Source organism: Neophocaena asiaeorientalis, unplaced genomic scaffold (assembly GCF_003031525.2).
Source record: "Neophocaena asiaeorientalis asiaeorientalis breed wild unplaced genomic scaffold, Neophocaena_asiaeorientalis_V1.1 scaffold197, whole genome shotgun sequence".
Taxonomy (NCBI): domain Eukaryota; kingdom Metazoa; phylum Chordata; class Mammalia; order Artiodactyla; family Phocoenidae; genus Neophocaena; species Neophocaena asiaeorientalis.
This window is the reverse complement of record NW_020174703.1, coordinates 5,874,908-5,895,933: the sequence shown is the minus strand read 5'-3', so window position 1 is coordinate 5,895,933 and position 21,026 is coordinate 5,874,908. Positions and strand designations below refer to the sequence as shown.

The following is a 21,026-nucleotide window of genomic DNA, read 5'->3' as shown; positions in this document are numbered from 1 at the left end:
TTTATGACGTACGGAGCAATGATTATCTTGAAAGCTGAGTGGCATTCTTCACTTCATTGGAGTAAGAATCTATTGAATAACAGAAAAACTACCAAATTCCTTATCCCTGATGATAATAAACAACAGGTTTTACCTGATTCTTAACCTTAAGCAAAATATACTGAGGGAGACTTTGAGAAGACTGGGTAATAAAGGAAGGAAACAGAAAAAGTGAAGCACATGAGTTGAATAAAAAGAGGACCACAAAAGGTAACAGTTTTCCTGTCTAGATGCTTGGGTTTTCTTGGTCACTTTCAGACGATGCCATTTCCTTGGTAAGTATAGATGGCTCCAGCAGCCAAAAGTGTTCATTTAGGGCTGGTAATGACTTGAGCGTGTTATACATCCTCACACACAGTCTCAGTGGGGTCACTGATGGCAGCACTCCCAGTAGTTAACGACAATGACTTCAACACTTCGGAAGCTTTACTCTGGAAGATTTTTGTTCTGACAGTGTGGAGGATAAAAATTTGCAATCCCTGGCAGACAGAATAAAAGTTTAATATTAGATAAGTCTTGAGATACAGAATAAGGGAAGAAATTGTATTTCACCCTGCCACCCACCCTTCTTCATGTACAGGAATCTGAATTTACCAGTCAGCAGCTGCAGTGTGATTTTTTGTCTAAGAGGGTTAGGGCAATATTCTTCTCATATCTGAAGTGCTATACGTAAGTAGTAGAGTTAAGAGACCTGAATTCAGGTCCCCATTTGCCACATGTTGGCTGTGCAACTGGGAGGCTTATTTTCCTCCTGACACCAACCAATTCTGACACCAACTGGGTGTCCTACAATTTAATTCAATTCTGACACTAACTACTCAGAGTTCGTATCAGACCCTACAGGTGAAGAGCTCAGTCCCACAAGACTGCCCTCACTAGTGGTGCCAGTAACAAGTATTAGGAGTATTAGGTCCCCGGGCTATCCACACTTCTGTCCAACGTGCCTATTGCCTCCCCACTTCAGGTTTGATAATTTGCTGAAAAGACTCACAGAACTCACTCAGGAAAGAGTTTTACTTACTATTACTTGTTTATTATAAAGGGTACAACTCAGGAACAGCCAAACAGAAGAGATTACAGTGCAAGAGCATGGAGCTTCCATGCCCTCTCTGAGTGTGTTACCCTCCCAGCACTTTAATCTGTTCACCAACATGCAAGCTCTCCAAACCCCTTCTTTTAGGGGTTTTTATAAAGGTTTCATTACATAGTTGTGATTGATTAAATCATTAGCTGTTGGTAAAGGACTCAATATCCAACCCCTCTCCCATTCCTGGAGACTGTGGAGTGGGCTAGAAGTTCCAAGCTTCTAATCAAGCCTTGGTCTTTCTGGTGACCGACCAGCCTCCATACTGAAACAATCTGGGGGCCTCAGCGACTGGTCATCTTATTAGCATGCAAAAAACACTCATCACTCCAGGGAGTCCAAGGATTAAAGGAACTGTGTGCCAGGAACTGAGGACAAAGACCAAATATTAATTTTTTAGTATACCACAGTAACTTTGCTCTTTTTCTGGTGTCTATGATCTTCGATTTCCTAATGGGGCAGATTGACTATGGGTTACCTAATTCTTCTTACAGTTCTAACATTCTATGATTCTACATTTTTGGAGTTTTGGTAAAATAACTAGAAGTTTGGTATATTTAAGGACAAAACAAATTTTAAGCACTTCTACTCATTGCTTTTCTGTACGTTACATACGAAGACCAGATATGCACAAGTAATTAACCCACAAAAGACTGAACACTATTTTCTATACATTTTTTAAATGTATAGAACCACTTATTGCAGTCCTATTAATGCCAGACACTTGCTTTTCCTTCAATATTCATCATTTAATCCTTCTCATTTAGTCCTAACTTCAACCCTATAAAATAAGCTTCATTACCCCATGTTACAGATAAGGAAACTATAGCTCAGATAAATTAAGTAAGTTGCCTAAAATTATCCAACCAGTAATCAGAGTCTGGAATTAAAATGTATGTTTGGCTCCAAAACTCCTCTATCCAATACATTACTCTGTCTCTTGCTTGTAACTGTAATAGAAAGATCATGTAAAGTGTATTACAGCATCTTAAAAACCCTGATAATTCCTCATTAATATCCTTTGTGGAAAAACAGATTAAATAATATCTGCTGTTGAGTTGAGAATATTGTGCCAATCTTCATTTCTTGATTTTGACACTGTTATACAAATCTTATTGGGAAAAGCTGGTCAACGAGTACATGGGAACTCTGTACTATCTTTGCAACTTCTTGTGTAAGGCTATTTCAAAATGAAAAAGTTATTTTAAAAAAAAATCCATGGATGTCTCCCAGATTGGCATCTATTAGGCTCCAAGCCTTAAAAGGATTATTTCTAGAATCATATCCTATGAATACCGTTACAGACTTCTGGTTCTATGGTTCGATAACTCTGCGAGTTTGACTAATAAAATCAATACATATTGGCAAGGGATAGACTAGTTCTTTGGCCAAAAGCAGGAAGATTAACTTGATTGGGGTATCTACTCTCCTGAAGAAGGCCTTGACGACATAAGGAAGTTTTCAGTGGGACATGGGATTCAGGAGGACAAAAGTGGCTACTGGCCATCCTGATTGTTCAAGGGAGAGAAATTTGTTTTGGAGACATGAAAAATCTGGTCCCTAGAGAAGGAGTCTCTTTGTGGAGTTTACTATTTCACCTGGATTTTCCAAACTTTAAACTCTAAGGTAAAGATAAGACTGGATAGAATTTCGGGTTGTACAATAATTAGGGAAAAACCTAGACCATGGAGAATCCATAAAGCTACCATCCTGAGGGACTCTGTCTGAATGGACTCCCAATACTTCTGTGCTCCCTAAAATCCCAAAGATGTTATCTGTAAAGACAAAACCTATGGGTCAAACTAATTCTCACTAGCACAAAGATCAAACTATACCTCTTAAGTAGTACCTGTAGCACTTAGTAAATGTTTATTAGAATTATAGATTATTCTAAATCTCGAAGGAGCCTTCCAGGTGAACTAAGCTAGTTGTTCCTATTCTTTAGTATACATAACAATCACCTGAAGATTCCTAGCTCTTAGCCCTCAGGTTCTGACTGAGTTGGTAAGGGGCGAGGCCCAGGAATCAGCATTTTAACACATTATGTAAATTCTGATGTAGGCAATATTCAAGCTCACTTTGTAAAGCACTGTGTTAATGTTAACAGCCCCCCTTCATTTTATATTTTACACGCCTCACTCAGAAAGGATGTGTGACTTTCCTAAAATCATATGAATAATTAATTGTAGAGCTGGAAGACAGCTTAAATCTCCTGCCTTTTAGTCCAGCACTCCTGCCACATGGCCACCTTCAATTTTGCCACAAAGTATTAACATTTTGTAACAAGCCTCTATTTTGTAATATGCCTCTGCTGTGCATGCAGGAGAGAATGTCCTTGCCTAGACCTTCTTTTAGATACTTTTCTAAATTACTGGTCATTCTAGGTGACAAATCCATGACTCAGCTGGCAATCCCAGACTAAGCTTACACTACTTATTGCCCTTCTGGGGAGTTTCCATTGGGTGTTGCAAACAGTAAAGGTCTGCCTTATAGCCATTCAAATTTGGTGGCAGGCACACATCTATTGTTTAACGGAGTTATTCTCAAAAAGCACTGGAGAGGGCTGCCTGAGATAGAGGGTGAGATCCTACACACATTAAACCTGGTGGTAGCAATTCAGATAGTCAAGCAGCTCCCCACACTGCACTCTACAGGCTCTCCATCATTGTGGTCAAGCCAAAATGACTTAATGCCCTCCCCAATGATTTCCATTTTGTATCAGACTTCCCTCCTCAATGATACTTGACCAGAGCCAGAAACAACCAACACTGAGACAATCATCAAATGCTATAGTTTTTTTCACAAAATATTAGAGAAGTATAGCCCATCCCAGTATCAAACTAGATGTTATCTACTGTGAAAGATACACACAAGTATGCTTCTTACACTAGAGAACTGATAATCTAGTTGAGGAGATGAGACTTGTACCCATAAAAAGTTAATTTTTGAGTACAAGGAAAAAAGGGACAAGTGAACTTACAAAACTACAATAATGCTACTGTATTTGATAACAAATTTATTTATTTAATTCATAGTTGAATTAATAAATCTAGAATTAAAACCCATCATTTTTAGTTTTGAACTTACAAAACTACAATAATGCTACTGTATTTGATAACAAATTTATTTATTTAATTCATAGTTGAATTAATAAATCTAGAATTAAAACCCATCATTTTTAGTTTTGAACTTACAAAACTACAATAATGCTACTGTATTTGATAACAAATTTATTTATTTAATTCATAGTTGAATTAATAAATCTAGAATTAAAACCCATCATTTTAGGGACTTCCCTGGCAGTCCAGTGGTTAAGACTGTGGTTCCAGTGCAGGGGGTGAGGGTTCGATCCCTGGTCTGGGAACAAAATCTCACATTCCACATAGTAAGCCCAATAAGTAAATAAACAAATACCTTCATTTTCAGGGATTAAAGCCTATAAGTGAATAATCTATGTGGATTGTACCAATGTCACTTTCCTGGGTTTTGTTTATTTATTTTTGTAGGAAAATGTCTTTCTTTTATTTTTATTTATTTACTTTTTTTGCTGTTATAATTTTTTAATAGATCTATTATAGTTATATAAGGTGTTATCACTGGAAGAGCTGGGTGAAGTCTACATAGGAACTCTCTGTACTTTTTTTTTTTCTTTTTTCTTTTTTACGGTACGCGGGCCTCTCACTGTTGTGGCCTCTCCCGTTGCGGAGCAACAGGCTCCGGACGCGCAGGCTCAGCGGCCATGGCTCACGGGCCCAGCCGCTCCACGGCATGTGGGATCTTCCCGGGCCGGGCACGAACCCGTGTCCCCTGCATCGGCAGGCGGACTCTCAACCACTGCGCCACCAGGGAAGCCCTCTGTACTATTTTTATAACTTCTTATGAGTTCAAAATTATTTCAAAAAATATTCTTACGGGTGATATAAGAGTGGGAAGAACCAAAAAAAAATTCTGACCTTTCTCAGCCTTTTATCCACAACATAAAATCTCATTAAGTTTATAGAATTTCAATGAAAAAAAGATTATTGCCAAGAATTAAATGCCAAGCTAATCTGAGGTTCATGTGCCATGTTACCTAAAGAAAAATTATCAGCTAGGAAAGTCCTCATTAATATTTACTAACTATCTTTTAAACAATTACTCCAAAATATGCTATTATTAATGAGAAATTCATTAAAATGAATAAGTCAAAATAACATAACAATCTAATAAAGAAGACTGGCAAAAGGCATTGAAACTATTTAAGTATAAGAAAATGCAGTTAGGGGCTTCCCTGGTGGCGCAGTGGTTGAGAGTCTGCCTGCCGATGCAGGGGACAAGGGTTCGTGCCCCGGTCTGGGAAGATCCCACATGCCGCGGAGTGGCTGGGCCCGTGAGCCATGGCTGCTGAGCCTGCGCGTGCCAAACAGTGAGAGGCCCGTGTACCAAAAAAAAAAAAAAAAAAAAAAGAAAATGCAGTTAGTACAATTATCAAACAAAATCCAACTATTATAAATATTTCTTGAAAGAAAATGTAGACAGTACAATTTAACAACAATAATTGTATGATAAATTTTACCAATAAAACCAGGAGACAAGAAGCAGCTAAACTGTGTTCATTTTACTATCTTTAAAAGGGAGGAATCCTATATATAAAATAGATAACTAATAAGGACCTACTGTATAGCACAGGGAACTCTACTCAATATTCTGTAATAACCTATATGTAAAGAATCTAAAAAAGAATGAATATATGTATAACTGATTCACTTTGCTGTACACCTGAAACGAACACAATGTTGTAACTCAACTATACTCCAATTTTAAAAAAAGGGGGAGGAATCAATACATATTGTTTTACTTTGGAAGTTGAAAAATGTATCTTATAAATTGTATTAATGTTTAATAAACAAAAATAATAATTAATGGGATGAAAATGTTCTAATTGGAGAAGGTTAAATAAAAGAAAATATAATTTATATGGCACAACATATAAAAAAAGGGAAGAAATCATGGTTACATGTAAAAAAAGAAAATAAGATAACAGAATAAGATCAAACATACCAGTTTTGATAACCAATATTTAGCTATATAGATAAAAGTTTAACTTTTTAAATAAAATAGAAAAGCAATAAGAAAATGATTTTAAAAACACAATCTGGGGACTCCCCTGGTGGCTAAGTGGTTAAGAATCCACCTGCCAATGCAGGGGACACAGGTTCAAGCCCTGGTCCGGGAAGATCCCACGTGCCGTGAAGCAACTAAGCCCGTGCACCAAAACTACTGAGTCTCAGCTCTAGAGCCCAGGAGCCACAACTACTGAGCCCATGTGCCACAGCTACTGAAGCCTGTGCACCTAGAGCCCGTGCTCTGCAACAAGAGAAGCCACCACAATGAGAAGCCCACACACCGCAATGAAGAGTAATCCCCGCTCGCCACAACTAGAGAAAGCCCGTGTGCAGCAACAAAGGCCCAACGCAGAGACAAATAAATAAATAAATAAAATCTATAAAACAATAATACAATCTAAATATATGGGATCTAAAAAAAGGTAAGTCAAAAACAAAGTGACATAGAAAGGTTAATGACAAAAGAACTAACATAGATAAGATCGCATAAAAACAAATTAGAAGTTGCTACATTAATATATGGAAAATTAGATTTCAAGATAAAATAGGACTGAGAGTGACTTGTTATATTGATGAAAGTTATCATGCACCAGAAATATACAACATCCATGAATTTTTAGAAACATGATAATACAGCATTAATTTGTATAAAGACAAACAGCTAAATTGAAGAAAAACTGGTAGAAAAGTGTAAAAGGGAATTTTACATGCTTTTCTCTGGCTTTGATGAACAAGTTAAAGGTAAATAAGATTTTACAAAAGATAACTTGAAAGCTATAACCCCTTGAAAAAGTACATATGTGACATCATATAAAAATACTGTCAGGGGCTTCCCTGGTGGCGCAGTGGTTGAGAGTCCGCCTGCCGATGCAGGGGACACGGGTTCGTGCCCCGGTCTGGGAAGATCCCACATGCTGCGGAGCGGCTGGGCCCGTGAGCCATGGCCGCTGAGCCTGCGCGTCTGGAGCCTGTGCTCTGCAACGGGAGAGGCCACAACAGTGAGAGGCCCGCGTACCGTAAAAAAAAAAAAAAAAATACTGTCAGAAGATAATCTCAGTAAATATTAAATTAGAAAATTTTTATACTAATAACAATCTGTGTAGAATTTTAAGAATTATCCCTTTGCTTTCAGGGTTAGAGGTCTAGAGCTTAAGAAGCAAGCTCTCACTAAGGAGTGTCTTTTCTTGCCTCATGTAGGTGGTCCAGTGATCACATTTGTTCACACAAAAGATCCTGGAGCAGGGTGCCTAGTTTAGAAGAAGGGTACTTTCCACTGTCGTTAGGAATGTAAATTGGTGCAGACACTGTGGAACACAGTATGGAGCTTCCTCAAAAAAATTAAATATAGAACTACCATATGATCTAGGAATTCCACTTGTGGGCATACAACCAAAGAAAAGAAAAACATTCATTCAAAAACATACGTGCACCCCAATGTTCATAACAATGTTATTTACAATAGCTAAGATATGGAAGGAACTAAGTGTCCATCAACAGATGAATGGGTGAAAAATCAAAGGATATCTCCCAAACTCTAAAAGAAAAAAACATGAAGATGTGGTATGTATGTAAAATGGAATACTACTCAGCCATGAGAAGAATGAAATTTTGCCATTTGCAACAACATGGATAGACTTGGAGGGTATTATGCTTAGTGAAATAAGTCAGACTGAGAAAGACAAACACTGTATAATATCACTTATGTGTAGAATCTAAAAAATAAAACAAACTAGTGAATGTGGCAAAAAAGAAACAGACTCACAGATACAGAGAACAAACTAGTGGATACCAGTGAGGAGAGGGAAGAGGGGAGGGGCAAAATAAAGGTAGGGGATTAAGAGGTACAAGCTACTATGTATAAAATAAATAAGCTACAAGAATATATTGTACAACACAGGGAATATTTTATAAGAACTATAATCTTTAAAAATTGTGAATAACTATATCATATACCTGAAACTTACACAATACTGTAAATCAACTATACCTGAATTAAAAAAAATAAATTTAAAAAGAAGGGTACTTTTATTATATTGAAGTATAATTCACTCTGCCAACTCAGAAAAAAATGGAACCCTGTATACAGAGGGAAAAGTCCTTGTAATATTTTTCATCAGAGTAAAAGGCAATGTTCACTATGGGTAGACGGATAGAATAAGAAGCACAGACAGAAATTCCTGATTTCAAGGTTAAATCTTTCAATAATGCCTCCTTGTTTTATCTTCAACTTTTGACATTCCCCACGTATAATACACAAATACAAAAGAATAAAAACAAAAATCTTGTGAGGTCAAACAGAATTTTTATCTTCATCTACCATTTTGGTTCATCTATATGATTATTTTTGCCATGATGAAAATCAGAAGGTGACCATAATCCTTAGCCTAAATGTTGAGCTTCTCTCACAGTAGATACTCCCAAGATGTTAACAGAATGGTTTCCAAGGAAAAAAAGAATATAAATCTTCAATTCAGATTTTTTAAACAAAGTATGAATGGAATTTTTTTAAAGATTTATTATTAAATATATTCTTGAGATAAGTCTCAAGGAATAAAATTATCTTCAGTCCTATGTATGACTTATGTCACAAAAACAACTTTATATGGTTCTGCTCCTATCAAATCAACCCTCTTGCATATTAAAACTATAAACTCTGGACAAAATATTTTTTAAAACCTATATGAAGACATTGGAGGGCAAGCAAAAGCAGTCAGAAACTGGAAGAGGAATCTACACTTAGGAAAAAGGGAGTTCCACTGGGTAGGTTTCCATATTTTGTTTTGTGTTTAATATCTTTTAGCCTGAAGTCACACCATAATCAGCCCATGCAGGATGAGTAAACCTGGAGTTGAAACAGGCAGTCTTATTAGGTTGAAAAAACAGAAGACAGGGTTTAGGGCAACCACAGCAGCTGGAAAGTAAGTAACAATATGGATATGAACATCCAGGAGAAGACAGAGAGGGGGAGCTCCAGAGTCTGTTTATAAACTCTGCCCAAATGGCTGATTAACCTCTGAATTACAAATGGTTGGGATGGACTCCAAGAAGCACAGGTAAGGCTAAAAACACTAAACAGAGATTTCAGCTGCCCACCCTAGGGAGAGATAGTTTTCAATTTTAGTCCAGCTAAGTTAATCATATGGCAACTCCACTCTTGGTAGCAATATAGCAGAATGCAGAGTTGCCACGGTGTAGGATCTATAATGCTCTGGAAATAATTGAAATTACCAAACATATGAAAAAACAGAAAAACATGGCCCATACTATAGAAAAAAAGCAATCAGTGGAGAATGTCCAAAATGACCCAGATGTTAAATTTAGCAAACAAGAAATTTAAAGTACTATTACAACATGCTTACAGATGTATTCATAGAGTACAAAAGAAAATGTACTCATAATGAGCCAAAAATAAGGAAATGTAAGCAAAATGTACTACAGTAAAATATAACAAAACAAAAATTTGTAAACCAAAAAAGTACAATATCTGAAATAAAAATCACTGGATAGGCTCAATAGCAAACCGAAGATGACTAAAGAAAAAAATCAGTGTCCCTGGAGACAGATCAACAGGATGATCCAGTCTGATGAACAGGAAGGAGAAAGAATGATCAGAGCTCAGGAACCTGCAGAACAATATTAAATTAACTAACATGTACTTAAGAGTCCCAGAAAGAGAGAAGAGAGAGAATGGGACACAAAAACTACTTGAAAAATAATGACTGAAAATTTCTCAAATTTGATGAAACACATAAATTAATAGATTCAAGAAGCTCAGCAATCTCAAGCAGAATAAGTGCAAAAAGTAAAATAAGATAATATCTGGGCGCATTATAGTCAAAATGATAAAAGTCAAAAATAAAGGGAAAACCCTGAAAATAACCAGAGGAAAGTAACACATTATATAACAGGAGGAAAAATAATGCAAAACATTGAAGATGTCTCATTAGAAACTGGAGCCAGTTTGTGAAATTACTTCTTCATAGTGCTAAAAGGAAAAAAACCTCTGTCAAGTCATAATTCTATATCCAGTGAAAATGTCTCTCAACAATGAAAGCTAAATAAAGACATTTTTAGGTAAAAGAAAACTGAAAGAATTTTTCACCAGAAGATATATACTAAGAAATTCTAAAGGAAAGTTTTCAGCCTGATGGGAAACAAAATCACATGGAAATTCAGATCTTCAAGAAGGGATTAAGAACAAGCAAAACCAATAACACTCCATTGTGGGGTTTATAATGTATGCACATGTAGTACATCAGATAACTATAACATAAAGGAAGGAAGAATAACACGTAAGTTTATACTGTTATAAGAGTCTTAAATTTTAGTGGAAGTGGTAAAATATTAACTCTGTTGAGTATGGAAAGTTAAGGATGTATAATGTATCCCTAAATCAACAAAATATATGCTGGGATATTGCTTAATAACCAACATATAAATTAAAATGGAATCCTAGTACTACTAAATTTACCCAAAAGTAGGCAGGAAAAGAGGAACAAAGGAATAAAAAATAGAGTGGCAACAGAAAGCAAATAGTAAAATGTTAGACATAAATTCACGCACATTAATAATTACATTAGCTCAAACAGACTAAACACTCAAAAGATAGAGATTGCCAGAATTGATAAAAGACCCATCTACTTGCTGTCTGTAAGATACATACTTTAAATATAAAGGCACAGATAGGTTGAAAGTGGATGGATGAAAAAATATGTATCATGTAATCAATATGCATAAGAACGCCGTATATCAGATAAAGTAGACTTCATGACAAAGAGCATTATCAGAGTTAAGGAGGGACATTTCCAAATGATAAAGGGTCAGTTCATTCAAAGTCATAATAATCATAGGGCTTACCTGGTGGCGCAGTGGTTGAGAATCTGCCTGCTAATGCAGGGGACACGGGTTCGAGCCCTAGTCTGGGAGGATCCCACATGCCGTGGAGCAACTAGGCCCATGAGCCACAACTACTGAGCCTGCACATCTGGAGCCTGTGCTCCGCAAAAAAAGAGGCCACGAGAGTGAGAGGCCCGCGCACTGTGATGAAGAGTGGCCCCCACTTGCCACAACTAGAGAAAGCCCTTGCACAGAAACGAAGACCTAACACAGCCAAAAATAAATTAATTAATTAATAAACTCCTACCCCCAACATCTTAAAAAAAAACATAATAATCATAAATGTCTATGCATCTAATAGCAGAACCTCAACACATGTGATGCAAAAATTGACAGAATTAAGGAGAGAATAAACAAATTCACAATCACAGTTGGAGATTTTAGCATTCCTTTTTCAGCAGTTGAGAGAACCAAAAATGTTGGTAAGAAAATCTGTACAGTACTAACAATCATCTATTGACATTTTTAGTACACTATACCCGACAACTACAGAATAGCATTCTTTTCCAAGTTAAATGTTTTGTTCACCAAGATAGACCAAATGCTTATTAGTCCATAAAATCAGTCTCATTAAATTTAAAAGAATTAAAAGAAAAAAATTCAGGCACAACTTACCAAGACTGAATCAAGATGTAATAGAAAATCTAAATGGAGCAATAATGAACAAGGAGATTGAATCAGGAATTTAAAATCTCACAACACATAAAAGCCCAGGACAAGATGGCTTCACAGGTGAGCTATACCAAACATTTAAAGAATGAATACCAAACCTTCTCAAACTCTCCCCAAAAAAAGTGAAGATGAAGGAACACTTGCAAACTCTTTACAGGGCCAGCATCACCCTAATACTGAAGCCAGATAAGGACACTACAAGAAAAGAAAATTACAAGCCATATTCCTGATGACCATAGATGCAAAATCCTCAACAAAATATTAGCAAACTAAATTCAAAAATACATTAAAAGGATCATACACCATGATCAAATGGGACTCAACCCTGGAAGCAAGAATGGTTCAACATATGCAAATCAATAAATGTGATATACCACATGAATAGAATAAAGGACAAAAATCGGGATCATTTCAATAGATGCAGAAAAAGTATTTAACAAAATTCAACATGCTTTCATGAGAAAAACTCTCAAAGAATAAGGTATAGAAAGATTGTTCATCAACATAATAAAGGCCACATCTGACAAGCCCACAGCTAACATCACACTCAATGGTGAAAATTAAAAGCCTTTACTCTAAGACAGGAATAAGACAAGGATGCCCACTCTTGCCACATCCATTCAACATACTACTGGAAGTCCTAGTCAGAACAATAGCCAGGAAAAAGGAATAACAGGCATCCAAGTTGGAAAGGAAAAAATAATACTGTCTCTGCTGGCAGACGAAATTATCTTAAATACAGAAAACCCAAAAGACTCCACCAGAAAACCAGAACTAACAAATAAATTTAGTAAAGTTGCAGGATAAAAAAATAACATACAGAAATCAGTTGCAGGAGACCTTCAAGATGGTGGAGGAGTAAGACATGGAGATCACCTTCCTCCCCACAAATACATCTACACGTGGAACAACTCCTACAGAACACCTACTGAATGCTGGCAGAAGACCTCAGACTTCCTCCAAAAGCAAGAAACTCTCCACATACCTGGGTAGGGCAAAAGAAAAAAGAAAAAGCAAGACAAAAGAATAAGGATGGGACCTGCACCTCTGGGAGAGAGCTGTGAAGGAGGAAAAGTTTCCACACACTAGGAAGCCCCTTTGCGGGCAGAGACAGTGGGTGGGAATGGGGGAAGCTTCAGAGCCACGGAGGAGAGCACAGCAACAGGGGTGCAGAGGGCAAAGTGGATGGATTCCCGCACAGAAGATTGATGCTGACCAGCACTCACCAGCCTGAGAGGCTTGTCTGATCACACGCTGGGGTGGGTGGGGGCTGGGAGCTGAGGCTCGGGCTTCAGAGGTCAGATCCCAGGGAGAGGACTGGGGTTGGCTGCATGAACACAGCCTGAAGGGGGCTAGTGAGCCACAGCTAGCCAGGAGGGAGTCCGGGAAAAAGTCTGAAAATCCCTAAGAGGAGAGAGACCATTGTTTTAGGGGGCGCAAGGACAGGGGATTCAGAGCACCGCTTAAATGAGCTCCAGAGATGGGCGCAAGCCCCAGCTAACAGCACGGACCCCAGAGACAGGCATGAAACCCTAAGCCTCCTGCTGCAGCCACCAAGAAGCCTGTGTGTAAGCACAGGTCACTATCCACACCTGCCCTCCCAGGAGCCTGTGCAGCCCACAACTGCCAGGGTCCCGTGATCCAGGGACAACTTCCCGGGGAGAACACATGGTGCGCCTCAGGCTTTTGCAATGTCATGCCGGCCTCTGCCGCCACAAGCTTGCCCCACATTCCACACCCCTCCCTACCCCCAGCCTGAATGAGCCAGAGCCACCTAATCAGCTGCTACTTTAACCACATCCTGTCTCAGCAAAGAACAGACACCCTCAGGTAAACTACACACACAGGCAAGGCCAAATACAAAGCTGAACCCCAGGAGCTGTGCGAACAAAGAAGAGAAAGGGAAATCTCTCCATGCAGTCTCAGGAGCTGCGGATTAAATCTCCACAATCAACCTGATGTACCCTGCATCTCTGGAATACCTGAATAGACATTGAATCACCCCAAAATTGAGGCAGTGGACCTTGTGGGCAACTCTAGACTTGGGATTTGCTGTCTGCATCTAATTTGTATCTAGTTTTAAGTTTATGTTAGTTAAGTATTTAGAGTTTATTATCATTGGTAGATTTGTTTATTGATTTCGTTGCTCTCTTCCTTTTTTTCCTTTTATATATAGATTTTTTTGCTTTTTCTCTTTTTGTGAGTGCGTATGTGTATGCTTCTTTGTGTGAGTTTGTCTGTATAGTTTTACTTTTACCATTTGTCCTAGCGTTCTATCTGTCCAGGTTTTTTGTTTGTTTCTTTGTTTTTAGTATAGTTTTTAGTGCTTGTTATCATTGGTGGATTTGTTTTATGGTTTGTTTGCTCTCTTCTTTCTTTCTTTTTTTATTACTTTTTGATTTATTTTTAATAATTTTTTATTTTAAAAACTTTTATTATATTTATTTTTCATTTCTTTACTTCTTTTCTCCCTTTTCTTCTGAGCCATGTGACTGGTAGAGTCTGGGTGCTCTAGCCAGGTGTCAGGCCTGTACTCCTGAGGTAGGAAAGCTGAGTTCAGAACATTGGTCTACAAGAGACCTCCTGGCTCCAGGTAATATCAAATGGTGAAAGCTCTCCCAGACATCTCCATCTCAACGTTAAGACTCAGCTCCACTAAATGACCAGCAAGATACAGTGCTGGAGACCCTAGGACAAACAAATAGCAGGACACAAACACAACCCCACCCATTAACAGAGAAGCTGCCTAAAATCATAATAATGTCACAGACACGCCAAAACACAACACTGGACATGGTCCTGCCCACCAGAAAAACAAGATCCAGCCTCATACACCAGAACACAGGCACCAGTCCCCTCGAACAGGAAGCCTACACAACCGACTGAACCAAACTTCACCACTGGGGCAAGACACCAAAAACAACGGGAACTATGAACGTGCAGGCTGCAAAAAGGAGACCCCATAGTAAGTTAAGCAAAATGAGAAGACAGAGAAACACACAGCAAATAAAGGAGCAAGGTAAAAATCCACCAGACCAAACAAATGAAGAGGAAATAGGCAGTCTACCTGAAAAAGTATCAGAGTAATGATAGTAAAGATGATCCAAAATCTTGGAAACAGAATGGAGAAAATACAAGAAACGTTTAACAAGGAACTAGAAGAACTAAAGAGCAAACAAACAATGCTGAACAACACAATAAATGAAATTAAAAATTCTCTAGAAGGAATCAATAGCAGATTAACTGAGGCAGAAGAACGGATAAGTGACCTGGAAGATAAAACAGTGGAAATAACTACTGCACAGCAGAATAAAGACAAAAGAATGAAAAGAATAGAGGACAGTCTCAGAGATCTCTGGGACAATATTAAATGCACCAACATTCGAATTACAGGGGTCCTAGAAGAAGAAGAGACAAAGAGAGGGACTGATAAAATATTTGAAGAGATTATACTTGAAAAATTCCCTAATATGGGAAAGGAAATAGTCAATCAAGTCCAGGAAGCACAAAGGGTCCCATACAGGATAAATCCAAGGAGAAACATGTCAAGACACATATTAATCAAACTATCAAAAATTAAAGACAAAGTAAAATGTTAAAGGCAGCAAGGGGAAAACAACAAATAACATATAAGGGAATCCCCATAAGGTCAACAGCTTATCTTTCAGCAGAAACTCTGCAAGCTAGAAGGGAGTGGCAGGACATATTTAAAGTGATGAAAGGGAAAAACCTACAATCAAGATTACTCTACCCAGCAAGGATCTCATTCAGATAAGATGGAGAAATTAAAACCTTTACAGATGAGCAAAAGCTAAGAGAATTCAGCACCATGAAGCCAGCTTTACAATGAATGCTAAAGGAACTTCTCTAGGTAGGAAACACAAGAGAAGGAAAAGCTCTACAATAAAAAGCCCAAAACAATTAAGAAAATGATAAGAGGAACATACATATCGATAACTACCTTAAATGTAAATGGTTAAATGCTCCAACCAAAAGAAAAAGACTGGCTAAATGGATACAAACAGAAGACCGATATATATGCTGTCTACAAGAGACACACTTCAGACCAAGGGACACATACAAACTGAAAGTGAGGGGATGGAAGAAAGTATTCCATGCAAATGGAAATCAAAAGAAAGCTGGAGTAGCAATTCTCATTTCAGAAAAAATAGACTTTAAAATAAAGACTATTACAAGAAACAAAGAATGACACTACATAAGGATCAAGGTATGAATCCAAGAAGAAAATATAACACTTGTAAATATTTATGCACCCAACATAGGAGCACCTCAATACATAAGGCAAATGCTAACAGCCATAAAAGGGGAAATCGACAGTAATACAATCATAGTAGGGGACTTTAACATAGTAGGGGACTTTAATCTGTCCACTTTCACCAATGGACAGATCATCCAAAATGAAAATAAATAAGGAAACACAAGCTTTAAATGATACATTAAACAATATGGACTGAATTGATAATTATAGGACATTCCATCCAAAAACAACAGAATACACTTCCTTCTCAAGTGCTCATGGAACATTCTCCAGGATAAATCATAACTTGGGTCACAAATCAAGCCTAGGTAAATTAAAGAAAACTGAAATTGTATCAAGTATCATTTCCAACCATAATGCTATGAAACTAGATATCAATTACAGTAAAAAATCTGTAAAAACTACAAACACATGGAGGCTAAACAATACACTACTAAATAACCAAGAGATCACTGAAGAAAACAAAGAGGAAATCAAAAAATACCTAGAAAAAAATGACAATGAAAACACAATGACCCAAAGCCTATGGGATGCAGCAAAAGCAGTTCTCAGAGGCAAGTTTATAGCACTACCATGCTACCTCAAGAGACAAGAAACATCTCAAATAAAAAACCTAACCTTACACCAAAAGCAATTAGAGAAAGAAGAACAAAAAAAATCCTTAGTTAGCAGAAGGAAAGAAATCATAAAGATCAGATCAGAAATAAATGAAAAAGAAATGAAGGGAACAATAGCAAAGATCAATAAAACTAAAAGCTGGTTCTTTGAGAAGATAAACAAAATTGATAAACCATTAGCCAGACTCATCAAGAAAAAAAGGGAGAAGATTCAAATCCACAGAATTAGAAATGAAAAAGGAGAAGTACAAACTGACACTGCAGAAATACAAAGGATCATGAGAGATTACTACAAGCAACTATATGCTAATAAAATGGACAACCTGGAAAAAATAGACAAATTCTTAGAAAAGCAAAACCTTCCGAGACTGAACCAGGAAGAAATAGAAAATATAAACAGACTAATCACAAGCACTGAAATTGAGAGAGTGATTAAAAATCTTCCAACAAACAAAAGTCCAGGACCAGATGGCTTCACAGGCGAATTCTATAAACATTTAGAGAAGAGCTAACACCTATACTTCTCAAACTCTATCAAAATATAGCAGAGGTAGGAACACCCCCAAACTCTTTCCATGAGGCCTCCATCACCCTGATACCAAAACTAGACAGAGATGCCACAAAAGTAGAAAACTACCAGCCATTATCATTGATGAACATGGGTGCAAAAATCCACAACAAAATACTAGCAAACAGAATCCAACAGCACACTAAGAGGATCATACACCATGATCAAGTGGGATTTATCCCAGAGATGTGAAGATTCTTCAATATATGCAAATCAATCAATGTGATACACCATAACAACAAATTGAAGGAGAAAAACCATATGATCATCTCAATACATGCAGAAATATCTTTCAGCAAAATTCAACACCCATTTATGATAAAAACCCTCCAGACAGTAGGCATAGAGGGAACTTACCTCCAGATAATAAAGGCCATATATGACAAACCCACAGCCAACACCGTTCTCAATGGTGAAAAACTGAAACCATTTCACCTAAGATCAGGAACAACACAAGGTTGTCTACTCTCACCACTATAATTCAACATAATTTTGGAAGTTTTAGCCACAGCAATCAGAGAAGAAAAAGAAATAAAAGGAATCCAAAGGCTTCCCTGTTGGCACAGTGGTTGGGAGTCCGCCTGCCGATGCAGAGGACATGGGTTCGTGCCCCGGTCCGGGAAGATCCCACATGCCGCGGAGCGGCTGGGCCCGTGAGCCATGGCCGCTGAGCCTGCGTGTCTGGAGCCTGTGCTCTGCAATGGGAGAGACCACAACAGTGAGAAGCCCGTGTATCACAAAAAAATAAAAATAAAAGGAATCTAAATTGGAAAAGAAGAAGTAAAGCTGTCGCTGTTTGCAGATGACATGATACTATACATAGAGAATCCTAAGGATGCTACCAGAAAACAACTAGAGCTGATCAATGAATTTGGTAAAGTAGCAGGATACAAAATTAATGCACAGAAATCTCTTGCATCGCTATACACTAATGATGAAAAACCTGAAAGAGAAATTAAGGAAACTCTCATTTACCATTGCAAAAAAAGAATAGAATACATAGGAATAAACCTACCTAAAGAGACAAAAGACCGGAATGCAGAAAACTGTAAGACACTGATGAAAGAAATTAAAGATGCTATGAACGGATGGAGAGATATACCAGATTCTTGCATTGGAAGAATCAACACTGTGAAAATGACTATACTACCCAAAGCAATCTACAGATTCAATGCAATCCCTATCAAATGACAATGGCATTTTTCACAGAATTAGAACAAAAAATTTCACAATTTGTATGGAAACAAAAGAGACCCCGAATAGCCAAAGCAATAGTGAGAAAGAAAAATGGAGCTGGAGGAATCAGGCTCCCAGACTTCAGACTAAGCTACAGTAATGAAGACAGTATGGTACTGGCACAAAAACAGAAATATAGATCAATGGAATGGGATAGAAAGCCCAGAGATAAGCCCATGCACATATGGTCACCTTATTTTAGAATAAGGAGGCAAGAATATACAGTGGAGAAAAGACAGACTCTTCAATAAATGGTGCAGACCAAGTTGGGGGGGACCTTGAAGATGACGGAAGAGTAAGACGCGGAGATCGCCTTCCTCCCCACGGATACTTTACCATTGCAACAAAAAGAATAAAATATCTAGGAATAAACCTACCTACGGAGATGAAAGACCTGTAAGCAGAAAAGTTGGAGCATTTAATCTATTTACATTTAAGGGAATTATCAATATGTATGTTCCTATTACCATTTTCTTGATTGTTTTGGGTTTGTTATTGTAGGTCTTTTCCTTCTCTTGTGTTTCCTGCTTAGAGAAGTTCCTTTAGCATTTGTTGTAAAGCTGGTTTTGTGGTGCTGAATTCTCTTAACTTTTGCTTGTCTCTAAAAGTTTTAATTTCTCCTTTGAATCTGAGTGAGATCTTTGCTGGGTAGAGGAATCTTTGTTGTAGGTTTTTCCCTTTCATCACTTTAAATATGTCCTGCCACTCCCTTCTGGCTTGCAGAGTTTCTGCTGAGAAATCAGCTATTAACCTTATGGGGATTCCCTTGTATGTTATTTGGTGCTTTTCCCTTGCTGCTTTTAATATTTTTTCTTTGTATTTAGTTTTTGATAGTTTGATTAATGTGTGTCTTGGCGTGTTTCTCATTGGATTTATACTGTATGGGACTCTCTGTGCTTCCTGGACTTGACTATTTCCTTTCCCATATTAGGGAAGTTTTCAACTATAATCTCTTCAAATGTTTTCTCAGTCCCTTTCTCTTTCTCTTCTTCTGGGACCCCTATAATTCAAATGATGGTACATTTAATGTTGTCCCAGAGGTCTCTGAGACTGTCCTTAAGTCTTTTCATTCTTTTATCTTTATTCTGCTCTGTGGTAGTAATTTCCACTATTTTATCTTCCACGCCACTTATCCGTTCTTCTGCCCCAGTTATTCTGCTATTGATTCCTTCTAGAGAATTTTTAGTTTCATTTATTGTGTTGTTCATCATTGTTTGTTTGCTCCTTAGGTCTTCTAGGTCCTTGTTAAACGTTTCTTGTATTTCCTCCATTCTATTTCCAAGATTTTGGATCTTTACTATCATTACTCTGACTTCTTTTTCAGGTAGATTGCCTATTTCCTCTTCGTTTGTTAGGGGTGGTGGGTTTTTACCTTGCTCCTTCATCTGTTGTGTATTTCTCTGCCTTCTCATTTTGCTTAACTTACTGCATTTGAGGTCTCCTTTTCGCAGGCTGCATGTTCATAGTTCCCACTTTTCCCCCCGCAGTGGGTGAGGTTGGTTCAGTGGGTTTTGTAGGCTTCCTGGTGGAGGGGACCGCTGCCTGTGTTCTGGTGGATGAGGCTAGATCTTGCCTTTCTGCTGGGCAGGACCGCGTCCAGTGGCATTGTGTGGGGTGTCTGTGATCTTATTATGATTTTAGGCAGCCTCTTTGCTGCTGGATGGGGTTGTGTTCCTGTCTTGCTGTTTGGTATGGGGTGTCAAGCACTGTAGCTTGCTGGTCATTGTGTGCAACTGGGTCTTAGCACTGAGATGGAGATCTCTGGGAGAGCTTTCGCCATTTGATATTAGGAGGGACCTGGAGGTCTCTGGTGGTCCAATGTCCTGCACCCAGCTCTCCCACCTCAGATACTCAGGCCTGACACCTGGCTGGAGCACCAAGACCCTGTCAGCCACATGGCTCAGAAGAAAAGGGAGAAATAAGGGGCTTCCCTGGTGGCGCACTGGTTAAGAATCCACCTGCCAATGCAGGAGACACAGGTTCGAGTACTGGCCCTGGAAGATCCCACATGCCGCAGAGCAACTAAGCCCATGCGCCACAACTACTGAGCCTGTGCCCTAGAGCCCGCAAGCCACAACTACTGAGCCCATAAGCTACAACTACGGAGCTCATGAGCCACAACTACTGAGTCCATGAGCCACAACTACTGAGCCCACGTGCCACAGCTACTGAGCCCATGTGCCTAGAGCCCGCGCTCCTCAACAATAGAAGCCACCGCAATGAGAAGCCTGCGCACCACACCGAACAGTAGCCAAAGAAGTGCACAGCAATGAGGAACCAAAGCAGCCAAAAATAAATAAATAAAATAAATAAATTTCTAAATTAATTAAAGTGGTTAATTTTATATCCTAAATTTTAAAAAAAAGAAAAGGGAGAAATAAAAAGAAAAAATATAAATAAATAAAATAAAGTTATTCAAATAAAATATAAAAAAATATTAAAAATAAAAAAGTAATTTAAAAAAGAAAGAGAGGGCAATGAAACCAATAAACAAATCCACCAATAATAACAAGTGCTAAAAAGTATAATA

At 38.0% G+C, this 21,026-nt stretch overlaps 1 protein-coding gene across 1 annotated transcript in view; it reads right to left on the bottom strand.

The window, feature by feature from the left end:
- Positions 1-265: 265 nt before the first annotated feature.
- The window catches only part of ADGRG7 (adhesion G protein-coupled receptor G7), a 57,569-nt gene continuing 36,808 nt past the window's right edge, over positions 266-21,026 (bottom strand). Inside the window, 3 exon segments of the mRNA XM_024759242.1 lie at positions 266-425; positions 427-518; positions 15,092-15,149. Coding sequence (XP_024615010.1) covers positions 266-425; positions 427-518; positions 15,092-15,149 — 310 coding nt within the window.